Source organism: Lichenostomus cassidix, chromosome Z, assembly GCF_008360975.1.
Source record: "Lichenostomus cassidix isolate B80296 chromosome Z, HeHo_3.0, whole genome shotgun sequence".
NCBI classification, from domain to species: Eukaryota; Metazoa; Chordata; class Aves; order Passeriformes; family Meliphagidae; genus Lichenostomus; species Lichenostomus cassidix.
The window spans coordinates 43,844,440-43,859,246 of NC_139511.1; the positions used below are offsets into that span (position 1 = coordinate 43,844,440).

The window sequence follows — 14,807 nt, forward strand, 5'->3', positions numbered from 1 at the left end:
GTCCACAGGGTGTAACCGGTGAATTTTTAAACTTCCAAGTTTTGCAGAGTCAGGGGCGGGGTGGGGGAGGTGGTGGGGACGCACACGGACACGTTCAGAACAAATCGGGTGGGAGCGCCGGGGAGAGATTTATCGTTTGAATTTTCTGGAGATAATTTTTATTACGGTGGCCGTTTGGAAAGCAGTCTCTCACCATTTCCCGCAGAGCGAGGGCGGGCGGGCGAGCAGAGGCCGCCGGAGGAGCCCGCAGGCCGCGCCGCTCGCTCTGCCCGCCTCGGCGCGCCCCCGCGGTACGGTCTCGGTCTCGACCGCCCGGCGAAGTTTCGCCTGCCATCGCTGTCCGGGAGCCTCTCGCTCCGCTCGGGGCTTGAACTTTAGAAAGCGTGGTGACAGTGTCGTGTTATTACGGCAGCACCACCAGCGTCGGAAAAAAAAAAAAACCCAAAACCAAACCCAACCAAAAAAAAAAAAAAAAAAAAAAAAAAGAAAAGAAAAAAGAAAAAAGGATTAAAAAAAAGCCAAACAAAAAAATCCTCCCGCCCACCCCCCCCAGTCCTTCCCCCTCATCTGCAAAACAACCAGCAGCAGCAGCAGCAGCAAAAGCAAGACTCCTGCGCCGCCGACTACAAGAGGGTTAAAAGTGTAGATTGGATTTCACCCCGGGAAATCTAGCACACGGACTGAACTTGAATCTTTGGCTATTTAAGGAGGACTGGGGTTTGTTGTGAAGTTGTGGTGATCCGGAGCAGAGCCCCGTCCTGATTGATTTCATCTTCCTTGAGTCTCAGATGACTGTAAAATGAATAGATGAAATTATTCCTTTTTGAGGCTTTTCTTAGGGGCTCTCCGGGCAGCGTGTTCTCAAAGCGAAGTCATGATGTATTCTCCAATCTGTCTCACTCAGGTATAGACGCGTTTTATTTAATTTATTTGTTAATTTATTTATTTTCACGTGTTTGTTTTTCATTTTTTTTTCAAATTTTAAATGTATGGGAGTTGTTAATGAGTCATTGCTAGTAGTTGTAACGGGTTAAAGCACAGTTGTAACTGCTTGTCAGATCCAAACTCCTCTCTCAGGAGGGAATATTAGAGAATAAACTGTACCAGGCCATTGTTTTGGGGAGATCCATTCAAAGTGTCAGCCGTAGACAAATACTCTTAATTGTTGGTTCATAAGAAGTCAAAGGTTAACAAACTGGAAATGAGCATAATTACGCTAAAAAACCAGGTTTGGGAAGTATTGATTTGATTGGAATCAAACGATTTGCACTCTTTTCAGCTCGCCTGTTTACACATAGCCTTAATGAAACGGTTTGAAAGGAAAAGTGCTTTTTTTGACAAAACACGACCGCTCGCCAGTGCGAAGTAATCCCGTCTTATGCTTAATTAATAATATGCAGGCTGCCAACAATGTGAGATGTGAGCGGGGATGACCAAGCTGTGCAGCGTTTTCTCCTTCGGTTACACAAGGGCACGGCGTTTTCCCCCCGTCCCCGCCAAACTGCGGTGCTGGCGGGGGAGCCTGCACTCTCCCCAGCACGGGGAAAGACCGAGCCTTTTTTTTTTCAACCGCACTTGCGGCCGCTTTTCGATCCCGAGCGGAGGCTGTCACCGGGACGGCGGGAGGGGAGCGGCGGTCGGCGCGGTGCGATGCGGAGCCGCGGAGCGCGGAGGGCGGGGGGCAGTCCGAGCGGGGATCCCCGCCGCGGCAAAACGCGGATTTTTGAAACCTGAGGGTTTTCGGGAGCAGGTTTGGGAAGTTGCCCTGGTGCCCCTGGAGAGTCCTCTCCCGGCTTACGGGATCGGCGACCGAGCGCCGGGGCACCGGAGCCTGTTTCGGACAGTGAACCCGGTCTGCAAAACCCAGGGATAGTTTTCAGCTTTCGTGAAAGTCTGTCTTAGGAGGATGTGATGTAAACTGATTAAGCGATAACTGCTTGCTTCCACATTGGCGCAACAAATAGCTAAAGAAGCAGAAAATGTGCGAAAGTAACGTGTGCTGCAAGGCTGTTATAGAGAGGCCAACGATGCACTTACAGTTGCACCGTGAATAAATAAATACGATTTAAGTTATTCCCCAGTTACAGAGCACTGTAATTCAAAAGGGCTAAAGTATTCATAAATTGTGATTGAAGATGGAAACAATGATAAGGCTTATTCAGTGATTGGACACAGTCCTGTAGTTTTTTGGCTGACACATTTTTTATTGTTTATATTTTGTTTGGCATCTAAATGTGATTGACTTAGATATGGATATTTTCAGTAAGTAAACGTGAGCTGCAGTGGAAGAAACCTGGATAAAAGTGTCACTGAGATATTTCTTCTTCAAAAGAGAAATGTAGGAAGCGTTTGTAGATACGCACATGGTTACAGGTACACACATAGAAATAGTTACTTACTGTGGAATCTGTGGTCAGAAAAATAAATTCTGTGTAGGCTGTCCAGCATGTGAAATTATTGACAGGCAATAAGACCTCTGTATCACAGTATAAACCTGAGACTACAACTTAAGAAAGGAGCTTTTGCATTTGAAACACGGATTTTCACAACTACCTCTTTTACAGCAGTAATTAATTATCTTATTTCCTGTTCTAATGACTTTTTTTTTCATATATTTGCTTTTTGGACTCACTGATGTAATAGATTTTCCTAATTCTGTACAAATCTGTGTTAAAATACTGCACTCAAGTGTATGAAAAAACCACTGCATTGTACTTCTACTGCCATTAATCCAAGAAAGCAGTTCCTGGCTTTTGTGCACTGATACCTTCTCCATAATATTTTACAATCACGCTCTATCATGGGCCATGCAGAGGCAATTCCCATTTGGTAAGACATATATGGAACGTAGTTGCAGCAAACTGATTTTAGTTTGGAATCTTTTTCTACCTACTTGGAATGATAAGAGCAGTTAATAAATATTTTTTCCTATATAAATTAAAAATTAAAATTATACCCGTGATGAGAATTTATACCTTGCATTCTTTATTTGTTTAAGGCAAAAGGTTGATCCATCTCATTTTGAATAGCAACTGCATTAAAATATTACTGCCAGAATTGTTCTCTCTATTGTGTTCTCTGTCTCTAGGACTCTTGCAATGCAAATTGACTTTGGTAGTATATGTTCAGAAGAAAATATTTTGGTAAAAGCAAACACAGAACACCTGGTTGGACGGAGCTACTTATGAAAATGGTAGTTGAGTTTGTGCCGAGACAGCACTGAAGCATGTTCTACAAACAAGTCTAAAATCCAAAGTACAGCTCTGAGACAAACCTTGACAGTTTGAGTGTTACCTGTTACACTTTCTATAAAAGTTTGGTGGGTGAAAATAACTCCAAGGAAAAAGAAAACTTACTGAATGCAATTTAATTTTGGGGGCTCCCTTCCTCTCTTTCCCATGTAACTCTTTCTCTGTGTTTTGGAACTAGTGGAAACTGCATTTATCTCTCTTGCTTAGGCATGAATATGATGCAGTTACTGCATCTTTTAGTGCTTTCTCACTTTTGATATTTTTGCCATGGTTTATTTTTACATTACAATAGTCCAGAAACTCAGAATATGTTGTATTTTCTTTTGTTCCTTTATGTTGTTTCACTAGGCATGAGAAGATCCATGCAGGGAAATTGAATAGATGAAGTTTTCTGTATAAAATTTCTGTACTTCTGCCTGGTGTATTTATTGTACAGTCCTCAGTTTGAACTTCCATGGACTGATACAAAGTTTAAAAGTGGAAGATAGGAGAAGAGCACTGCCTATCCTCTTTACCTTTTCCATAAAGAAAACCTGGCCTATCTATCATCATTAGATGACTGCTATTTTTTCCTTTATTCACAAGCTACATAGATGTTATATAGTAACTTCCATTTTAATTTAAATTGCCAGTGCACATTGGCTCACCTGAACTATTTGATATGACATTTGAATATCTTACCGTCATAAATCACTTCATTGCAAGAGTAAATATGACACATGGATGAGTGCCACATGAAACAAAAATAATTCACTATTGCTTATATAAATATTAAGGGGGAAAAATAAAATTCTGTAGCTATCTTTTTTTTGAGATTTGGTGGAGGATGTGTGTAATTAATTGCAAATGTCCATTTAGGATAATTTTTATGGGCACTTCTCCATGTCAAGTACTATTTTCTTTTGAAAATACTCCAGGTGCACAATGAATAGCTCAAAGATGTGCGATAAAATTACTTTAGAATAGGATGTTCTTTGCTGTGTTCTCCTTCACACTTTTCACCTATATTTATATCTTTAGGACTTAATGATACTGTGAAAGAGAAATCTGAATATCGTTTTTAAAAGGTTGGAGTTTTTGGTGTGCATGTTTTGGGCTTTATTTCCCCTCTGTCTTTGGAAAGGAAGCATTCCACTACTATAGACTGACATTTAAACAGTGAAATTCTCTATAAAATTTTCTTAGATATGAAATCCTAAAAGTTATTATTGTTAATTCTATATGCATTACCTCAAGGCATAGTCATTCTGAAATAGTTCATGATGCTCTTCTTCAAAATTAAAACTAGTTGTGCAGTATTCTACTAGCACAGAATATATCCATGTTTATTTTATTGCCATTTTAAGTTATAAATGCTGAAGTCTGTTTAGATGTAGGGGAAATCACTGTATTGAGGCAAAAATTAATTTGTCCCAAAGCTCTTCGGCCACCTGCCTTCACCTCACCTTTAGCCCCAGCTGTTAGAATTTTCACAATCTGTAGTAAATCTGTTTTATTCAGACTAAAATGAATTGTGAGGATTTAACAGGGTACAGTCTTTATGCTTTCATTAATTTTTTTAAAGAAATGTTTTTTTTAAATACTTCAATTAAGATGACTTCTGTAGGTGAAAAAAATAAACTTTCTTTAGTAGTTATAATTGAGGGGGAAAAAAGCATGGCAACAGAAAGCGTATGGAGATAGGGAAGTCTTATCATGGGCTGTGGTTGCTCAGAGCAGTATTGCCTTCCCACACAAAGAACAGATTGTGGTTTAACTCTTTCCACGGCCTAGTTTTATGTGCCAGTACAGTATCAGAATTGTTCAAATCTGTGCTGGAAACTACTAACCAGTTTAATTGTTGCCTTTGTAGGTCTTTGTCAAGCATCATACTGTAATGAAATTGTTTATGTCCTAATGTATCTTTCTATATTGCCTCTCGGCTCTTTTTTTCCCTTTGCTTAATTATTTTTTTTCCTGTGAAGACAGTATGATCATAGGTAAACTGCTTGTAACTTTTCTGTTGTTTTCAGTTTGATTTAAGGATGGTTAGGGAAGAGAGGTAACTACATCTAGTGGAAATTTCAGGAAATTTTGAAGTTTGTTTGAATATCAAAGATTTAAATATGGAATTCTTTGCCTGAAGCTTCTGCAATGGCTGTCTGCACTCTATAATTGAGACCATTAGTTCTACTTTCATCATTTTTACCTAATGGAGTTAATCAGCCTATTGATTAAACATAATTCATTCCTTGTCTGGCGGTGTAACTAAAATAGTAGTTTGTTAATTGTATTCTTGAATATAATTGCATAAAAAAGGTTCAGTTTTAGTTTGATTGCACTGTGCCACTAAGTATGATGAGCAATCTGCATGGTATTTAAAACTAAATATGCCTGCACACAGGCAGAAAGATACCTCCTCTAAGATCTCCCTTTCAACCCAAAATATAGTAATGTTTGATAAGCAGATTGCACTGTTTTAAAACAGCAGATTTGTTCATGGAAAATAAGTTTCTGGGGAAAGTCTATTTAGATATTAACATGGATGTGTAGGATGATACTTTAGGCAGACAAACCAAATTAATTTAATTGCTATAGGATGTGCTTGTAGGCAACAACTAAGCATTACCTCTTTAATGCAATCCATATTGCTGCTAGGCAGAAGATAAGAACTTTCAGGTGAAGCCAAATGACAGAAAGGGATATTTTGAAACTGTAAATAAATTGCATGGATTTCACAAAAGCAGCATTGGACCAGCGGTGGACTCATAATGTCTCTTTGCCACAGCATGCAGAAACACAAAGAATGCAAAGTTTGTGCCAAGTTGCCATTTTTCATTGTACACCTCAGATTGATTTTTAAGGGGTTTAGAATAATTGCCCCACTCATGTGATCAGTTAACAAATTAACTGACTCTGTGGGCCTTCAAAACCCACAGTGGATCTGCTGGAAGGACATAAATGTAATTTTTGTTCTCACCTTCATACACTCTTAATTTTACAGAGTTTGGGGATGGTGGGAGGGAAGCCAGAAGAGCTGAAAGTACAGAAGCTTCTCTTCAGGATTTGTATATGACATGTTGTGTCTTTTGCCTGCTTTTCCTTACTGTATACTGGTTTCTCTAGTTACCAACACTGGAATGGTGCTGTTTCAGTGCTGGAATGTTGGATGTTTGATAAGAAAATGGATCAAGTTTAATGGCGCATGCTCTTTGTGCCACCAGCAGTCTCTTGCTGAGAGCATGCTCCAAAAGCGGGAACTGTGTGGCATTACACTGAGCATGTATATGCTTTGTGTTTCTGTGCCACAGAGAAGAGAAATGAACTGTGGCATTTGCCTCAGCCTTCTGAACATTTCTGCACAGATTTTTTAAAACCGTATAGTGTCCTCTTTGTGCAATGGTACTTTTCTTGATGTTAGCTGTTCACTCAAGTATTTAAATGTTAGGAACAAAACATATTGGTAGCATCTCTTAAATTATGTTGTCTCTGCAGCATTGTGGGATGAAGTGAGGGGAGGAATACAAAATAAAATCTTCACATGGTTGTTTCAAAGAATGAAACATGGGAAAAATGTGATTCTCTGTGCACTTTTTGTCTGCTGCCTGACAACTGTAATAATTTCATAAAAGGTGGTATGCAGAAATTTGCTTAAATTTTAAGTGTTTATTCTCTTCGTCTTGTATTTCACGTAAAGATTTTCAGAAACCTTTCTTGATACTGCTTTGGTTATGAGAACTTGCTGACTTTGAGTTTTCTTGTTCTCTTCTTTTTTTTCATTCACTTCTTTCCACAGGATGAATTTCACCCGTTCATAGAGGCACTTCTTCCACATGTCCGTGCAATTGCCTATACTTGGTTCAATCTTCAGGCTCGAAAACGCAAGTACTTTAAAAAACATGAGAAACGAATGTCAAAGGATGAGGAAAGAGCAGTCAAGGACGAGCTACTTAGTGAAAAGCCTGAAATTAAACAGAAGTGGGCATCCAGGCTCCTGGCCAAGCTACGCAAAGATATTCGCCAAGAGTTCCGGGAGGATTTTGTGCTCACGGTTACTGGGAAGAAGCACCCATGCTGTGTATTGTCCAATCCTGACCAGAAAGGCAAGATTAGGAGGATCGATTGCCTGCGACAGGCTGACAAAGTCTGGCGTCTGGATCTAGTCATGGTGATCCTGTTCAAAGGCATCCCCTTGGAAAGTACGGATGGAGAACGTCTCATGAAATCCCCACATTGCACAAATCCAGCACTTTGCGTCCAGCCACATCACATAACAGTATCAGTCAAGGAGCTTGATTTGTTTTTGGCATACTACGTGCAGGAGCAAGGTAGGAAGCCGATTGTCATGTTTGTATGTTAGTGTGTCAAACTCAGATTCCAAGTAGCCCTGTTTCCCCTGTGGGCTGGTTTCCAGTGATACATTGTTCTGTGGTCTGTAGATGTAATGTGGGTATATATCCAATTGTAAATCAGCATGTGTACGTATATACTTAAACACACACATATTCCTGCAGACCTGTGCAAATGACAGGCATATTTGACATACGTCCCTCTTTCACGAGAGAGAGATACATACCGAGGCAGTACTTTCAGTCCCCTAAAGTTGCCTTTTATTTTTTGTGGAAAAGTGGCAATATCAAGTTGTGACCTCAGAAAACATTCTTCTTGTTTTCAGGTTGAATTTCTAAAAAAACCCCAAACTAAAACCTCACACTCCAGTACTGTTAATAACAGATGCAGTTATGCAATTGCACAAATACTACAAATATTTATTACTGTCTTTGTAGCTATAAGTAATCAAGAAGTCATCCTTAAACTTACCATTGAAGAGCAATTGTAGACTTTCTCATATCTATAAAACAAAGCTTTAAAATACTTTTGCATGGATATATTTCTTACAAATACTAAATAGAATCAAAATTGCAGCATACATTATGTAATGTTTATTAATATTTTACATCAATAGCTCTCTTATCTATTTGAGCTTTAAAGCAAAGATCCAGGTCGTAATGTTTTGAGTAATTTTTATGAAGAGTATATTTTCATAATCACACTCATATACTTTTATTTGACAGGTAATTGAAATGTGGAAAATGGCAGGAGCTCTATGGAAAAGCTTCTTAAACTTAGTATTATAGAATGCAAATAAAAACAGGGCTTCCGATAATCATGTATCAGGGGAGAAACCTACTAGCCATATTGCATATTTGATAAAATACCTACTAGCCATATTGCATATTTGATAACAAAACCCATAGACAGGTTCCCTAAAATTGCAAATGGCTGTAAGTAGATGAAGAATTTTGTTTTCCTTTTTCTCTGATACTAAGTCTTCTGAAATACTTTTTCTCCATTAGCCTCATTTTGGTTCTTTCTGGTAATGATTCCATCTTCTAAACGTCTTTGTATTGCTGACTGATCAGCAGTAAAAAAGCTTTTCTTTTTTAGCCACAGATCTCAACTAGGGAAAGTTTGACCATCTGCAGATGGTGGGCCATTTCACAACTTGGCCTGGTAGTAGGTAGAAATGGCCTGCAGAAGGGCAGATGGCAGGCTGTTATCTGATGCCTGCAAAATAACTATGGGATTTAACTGGAAAACAAATTGAATTGATTTTGTTAGTAACAAAAAAGTAAAATTACATGCATTTGGTGCATAGTCATTCTTTAAGAGAACAGATACACAAAAAAATATTTTTGTTTTAAGTGAATTTCTCTTTTAACATTTGCTCATCCAAGTGAAGAAATGTATTTGTGAATGTATAAATCAGGTTCTTTTTCATGGATTATTTTTCATGAAAAAAGTGGGTGTTTCCTCCCCCCCACTTGTATTTTTTGTGGTTTTTTGTCTCTCCACAGCAGTAGACACATTTAGATATTTTACAGCGACTTTAAGTAGCTGCAGAGTCTGTTAAACCTGATCCCAAATAACACAGGAAGAAAGATTTCTTTGATAGCATTAAACAAAATAGCTTAATTACAAATAATTTGTACCTTTAAACTCCTTTTGTGGGAAAAAAAATTCAAATTATATTTTGAATGCATATGGCGTATGTCATAGCTTACTGATTAATTCTATGGATTTATCTGTCTCTAAAAGTCAAAACCTCAAAGGGAGGCAAAACGGTTTAAGGAGCTCTTGAGCCAAAGAAACTGGGGTCAGAGTACTCTTAACACACTGTTGACTTAAAAGTTGCTGGAAGCCAGTAACTTGAAGTGGGAGAAGGAATTGCAGGACATCGCTGATTTTGTTGTTTAAATGTATTGAGAATATAAGTTTATTTAAAACACTTTTCTGATGGGAAATGAGCAAGTTAAGCGTGCTGTAATGTTATAACTGTCAAAGTTACACAATGCTACTTTGAGAATATACTGGAAATGAAGCTGGCTAATTTCTTTACACCAAATCACTCTTAGAAGACCCTTTTGTTTAGTGTTAACTGCAGGTATTTTGTATTTGTCTTGCTGCTTAACAGTAAATCTTCCATTAACAGCTGTTGGCTCTAGAAGAAGTCATATTAAGTTATCGATGTATTTTTTCTCCATTTCATCAAACTTTGATTCTCTATACTCATTGAAAACAGGTTAATTGTGGTACTTTGTAGTGTACTTGATTAAGACTGCCAGGCTTTGTGAAAGATATGCATGAAGTCAACCAAAACGCTGCATTATACATATGGCGTTTTGCTTTTTACTTATCTTTCAGAACATATAAACACACCTAACAGCACCATGTAAAAACTAAATGGAAACACAGAAACAATGAAATCCCTGAACGCAATATTAAGAAGGAATTAGCACATAAAATGAATAAAGGGGCCAAGTAGTTTGCTTTTTTTGTTGCTTTAAAATAGAAGATTAGGGAAAAACAGAAGAGGAAGGATAGTTCGAGTGCCAGTGATGGTTGCCAGTGGCACCAGGATTGGCATCAGACCTTCTTTGTTTAGCCTAGGATGTCTGTGATTTGTTGGTTGGCATCCGCATTGCAGTGCAGAGTAATGTTACAATATATTGACAATTTCCAGATCTAGAAGTGTCAATAATCTTTTCACTTCTCTACAAAAAGAGCTTCTACTTCCATGTCTGCCTTGAAAGAAGAAATAAGGACTGATCTATGAAGTTCTATCATTGATGAACTTCCTCAGATTCCACTTTTTGCTCATCTCAAAATTCAGCATCCTTTTTCCCCCTCTATTTCCTTTCTGCTATCCTCTTAAAAAAAAGAAAGAAAAGAAAAAGAGTGGATTGACATAGTTACAATGCTGTTTCTTTGACTTAAAAGGAGGAAAAAAATGTGAAGTATACACTGCAATTAAAGTTTAGCATCAAAATAATTCTTAATCAGAACATGTTTCTATGGGGCTCTGCTTGTTGTGGGTATCAGGAGTGTGTGTGTGTCCCACACAGATCTTTTATAAAACCCAAACTTGAAAATGGCATAGACATTGTTTCTATTGACAGACTTGCCTTTTTTTTTTTTTTTTTTTCTGTCAGCATCAGAGAGTGTCTGTCATTTGGTATGAAATGCATTTCAGTCCATAAAATCATTTGATGGTATTTGATTCAGCGCAGTGCTTATGCTGTGTTCCCGTTGCTACAAGAACCGCCATTTTGTTTGTCGAGTGCCAGGAGAGGGGAAAAAAAAGGCAGACAATGTGCTTGATGCCAATAATGGTTGCCAGTGGCACCGAGGTTGGCATCAGACCCTCTTTGTCTAGTTGCTGAATGCCTTTGATTCGTTGGTTGGCATCCGCATTGCAGTGGGCACATTGGAAAGTTTTTGACAATCAGTGAATGAAAGCTGCAGTACTTGTTTGCTGCAACAGAACCAAGATAATATAAATCCCTCCTTCAGATAGATGTTTTACTTACCCTTACAGTGACTAATTTGAAAAATGCTAAAAATTGCCTTAATTTTTTTCTAAAACATAAAATATCTATAGCAGTGTGCCTTGTCTGCAGAATGCCTAATTTCCCCATGATCTCTGCTACTTTTTCTTGCAGAAAATAAAATAAAAACTTGATCTTAAGTAATTCAGCATATGCTGAATGAAGCTTAGTAGACCTTGAGAAATGCTTTGAGAGTTTAAAGAACTGAAGCAGTGGCATATGTAAATGTTAATATTTTTAAGTGTTTTTAGTGCAAGTGCCTCTCAGAGTACATTTCTCTGATCAGTCATGTTACTGTTTACACTCTCCTTTGTCCTTATGTAAGGTTGATATAATTGGGGGAGTCCACGTTCCCAGCTGTTAATAAACTCTGGAGTCAGAGGAGGAGAGGATCTTTAAACTATCCAGGGAGCGTGGCAGAAAATAGATACAGATGTCCTTAGTCCCGTAGCGTTCAGGCACTCTTGGTTTTTTAACTTCTTGCACCATCAAGATGCTACCACAGCTCCAGCTGCGTGGCTATGTTACCAGGAAATTGGCAAAAAGAATAAATAATTTCTGTTGGAAGTTTCCTAGATAACATTAATATTGCTTTCTGGTTAACTGCTATTATCTCGTTAATTAATAAGGATTAGCAGCTCTACCCAAAGGACTGCACAGAAAGAAGCCTGGCCTATGTGAGTCCCTGAGTCGCCAGACTGTGTCCCTTCTCTTGAGGATTGCAGGGGGGGTGCTGGGCCAAGGGAAAATAAAAGCAAGAGGAAGATGAGAGAAGAGCGAGGGCACTGTCCGGCCGAGAGGAGAACTTTGTGTGCAGGACTGTGGTGCCGAGCTGCCCCTGCTCCAGGGAGGCTGGCAGTGCCCTGTCCTGCCGGGGGGCGTGGGGAGGGGGCAGGGGCACACCCCGGTGTGGTGCCCGCACTCCTAAAAGGCTCACTCGCAGATAACATCAGCTGCGGTGCAGGGTGCTGCCGCCGCATCAAGCCGAAACTCTTCCGCCTGTAGCTTAATGCCAGCGAGCTGGCAATCCCCAGCCAAGTGGGGATATCACTTTCCCAGTTCAGACAGTCCTGGCAACGTGTGAGCCTCGTCTTACTTGAAAAACGTGCCCTCCTTCCAGAAGGAATTGTAATTCTTTTTTAATGTGATATGTCTGAATTGCAGGGGTGGGTGGGCTTGTCAATGGCTTGATCTTTTTTAAGGGTTTTTGAATTTTGTGAATTTATGTCTACAGGGAGCTCAAATTTTGAAAGAGGTTTGCATTGTAGTTTTTGTTTTAGTTCACTTTAGTTTTCATTCCATAAGTACAGAAAATTTATTATGTAGTCATTCTTTTAATATTTTAAAATGATAATAAAATTGTTTTGGTTAGTTTGCTGTGACTACATGAAATTCCACTTAAAATCATACTCAAAATAATGTTTTAAGCAGTTCCTGACTAAGTCATTTTATGGTCATATGCCTAAATGTCATACCACCCAGATAGATTTTGGATGAGGGTTTGCTTTTCTTGTGGCCACTGATGCTCCCACATACAATTAACAAAAAAGCAATGGGCCTAGAAGAATCAACCATTTGCTGATTGGTCCTACTTTTTTTAACCTTAATGATTTGCCTCCTTCTTAATACCAGGGAACACATAGTTGAGTATTTTGTCTGTTTTGCAGAAGGAGATGTCAAAGTGCAAGGTGATTTGTTGGGAGTTTACACAGAAAATTATGAGTTACAGCAGGAACAACAGGAAAATAGAGCTTATTACTGCCTGTACCTGCAGGCTTCCATGTGTTCTAGGACCTTGTCTCTTGCACAATGAAATGGTAAGACCCTGTGCTAAGACTCAATTTTGAATCAGAAAGCAAGTACAAAACCAGAAGTATAAGTTTTATGTTTTATAAACCCTAGTATGAGCTTTTTGTAGTTTAAAAATCTCATAGAGAATAATAAACCTTTTTTAAACTGAATTACTCTGGACAATTCCTGTCTGTTGAGGCATGCAGAAAATGCACTTTTTTAAAAGAAAAATTGTGTCAACTGAAAAAGATACTTTACTATTTTCTAATTTTCTAATGTAAAATTTTGGATAACTGTTTTGTTGACTGTCTCTAGGGTACTGAAAATTATAGGCAAGAAAGACAGTTGGAAAGACATTGGGAAATGGAGGTTAATTAAGTGTACGTATGGATATAATAATGTTTCTCAATTGATTACTATAGTTACTTCGTTTATGAAGATGTAGAATACTGAAATATTTTGAAAGGTCACTAGCAATTTTATTTTTCAGAATGTGTTTGTGGGAACTGACATTCAGATAGTAGATCTGAAGAATTCAAAATGTTAATTTTTTTCTTTTTAATTTAAAAAGGTTTCCCTCAGACTAAGACTGTGGGTCATACGACAGGTTCATGAGAAAGAAAAGGGAATTTTCCAGATTTGATGTTACTGTTGTTAACTGGAATTAAATTTATGTGCATTTCAGGAAGAAGCATTTACCTCATTCTGATTTTTCTTATCTGATAAACTAAGGGGAGCAATTTTCAAAGGGTTAAATAATATCAATTATGTTTAAGACAAAAGAAACTGAAGTTTAAATAAATTCTGTGCAACTAGCTGAAAATGTAGAGGTCAGTGTTAATTTATGAATGACATTAATTCGACAGCAAGAAGCCATAAATTAAAGAACAGAATGGAAATGGAAACAGAAAATTTTTGCTTCATGGTAGTTTCAGACAGAGAAATAATACTGTGAACAAAAAGAATGCCTCTAAACCATATATAAGACCACTAATTCCTAAAGGAAATACTTTAAAGCAGAGTTTTATGTTTTAAATTTCTTAAATTTTCAAGCAGATTGAATTTACTGTAACTCTAAAAACTTCATTAAAATAATTAAATGCTAAAAGCCACTGCAGGGTGGATTTTAAAGTTAAATGCATGAGGTTGCTGTCAAGTCCACGTCTTTTTCTAGCTTCCCCTTTTTTCTTGTTTTTCCTTCTTCTCCTCTTCCCTGCTGCTAGTGTATTAACATAGTGATGCCAAGGACAGGTGGTCCTCTGAAATGGTGGTCCACAATGCCAAACACAGTAATTCAACAGGTTTCCTAAAGTGTTATATTCAGCCAGGTGAATTGTTTGCTTGATGAGATCTCTTGGATTAGGATGGTCTTAAGATCAAGTTAAATGGCTGCTTTAATCAGCAGGGCTGCTCTTTCCATTGTGGGGTGAAGAAGGCTCCTTATTGGAGCCACTTCCCAGATACTGAGTGAATGTGAAAAGGGAAGAAAGTCTCTGTTACTAGCCAGTTTGTTTGATAGCTGTCAAACAAGATGTCGTTCATTATGGGAAGGTTTCATGATTTTACTCTGTATCTCTTTTTTGTTTTTGTATTTTTAAACTCTGGTGGAATTTTGAGGAGTTTTTGTTAATAACCTGGCTCAGGGCACTGAAACCTGGATTAGAGGAGGTTTGAAAAGCTCAGAAGCTAGTAAAGGGGAAGTAAGTGCTAGATTTTTAGGCTTTTCTAAGAAAAAAATGGAGTTCAGTGTGTCTATTTTACTATCTGGGAGCAGTGAGTTGTGTGTGAAGCTGGAAGCATTCTTCTAGCACAGCTGTTTATCTTTTCCCCCACCACGTTTTTATTTACAAAAAGATTACTTGCACTCTCTCCCCCAGTTCACTTCTGAGAGGGGTTC

The 14,807-nt window shown here is 38.3% G+C and overlaps 1 protein-coding gene across 8 annotated transcripts in view; it reads left to right on the forward strand.

Annotated features, from left to right (window-relative positions):
* Positions 1 to 542: 542 nt before the first annotated feature.
* Positions 543 to 14,807, forward strand: part of NFIB (nuclear factor I B) — a 172,311-nt gene continuing 158,046 nt past the window's right edge. For 2 of the 8 annotated variants that reach the window (XR_014846794.1, XM_085042436.1), the window contains exons 1-2: positions 553 to 904; positions 7,027 to 7,558. Coding sequence is in view for 7 of the 8 variants with exons in the window: in XM_085042436.1 (XP_084898562.1) it covers positions 875 to 904; positions 7,027 to 7,558 (562 nt within the window). In the remaining variant the exon portion in view is untranslated. Of the gene's footprint in view, positions 905 to 6,502; positions 6,633 to 7,026; positions 7,559 to 14,807 lie in introns of those variants that run through there. The other 6 variants (XM_085042439.1, XM_085042437.1, XM_085042441.1 and 3 more) reach the window with 4 other exon arrangements.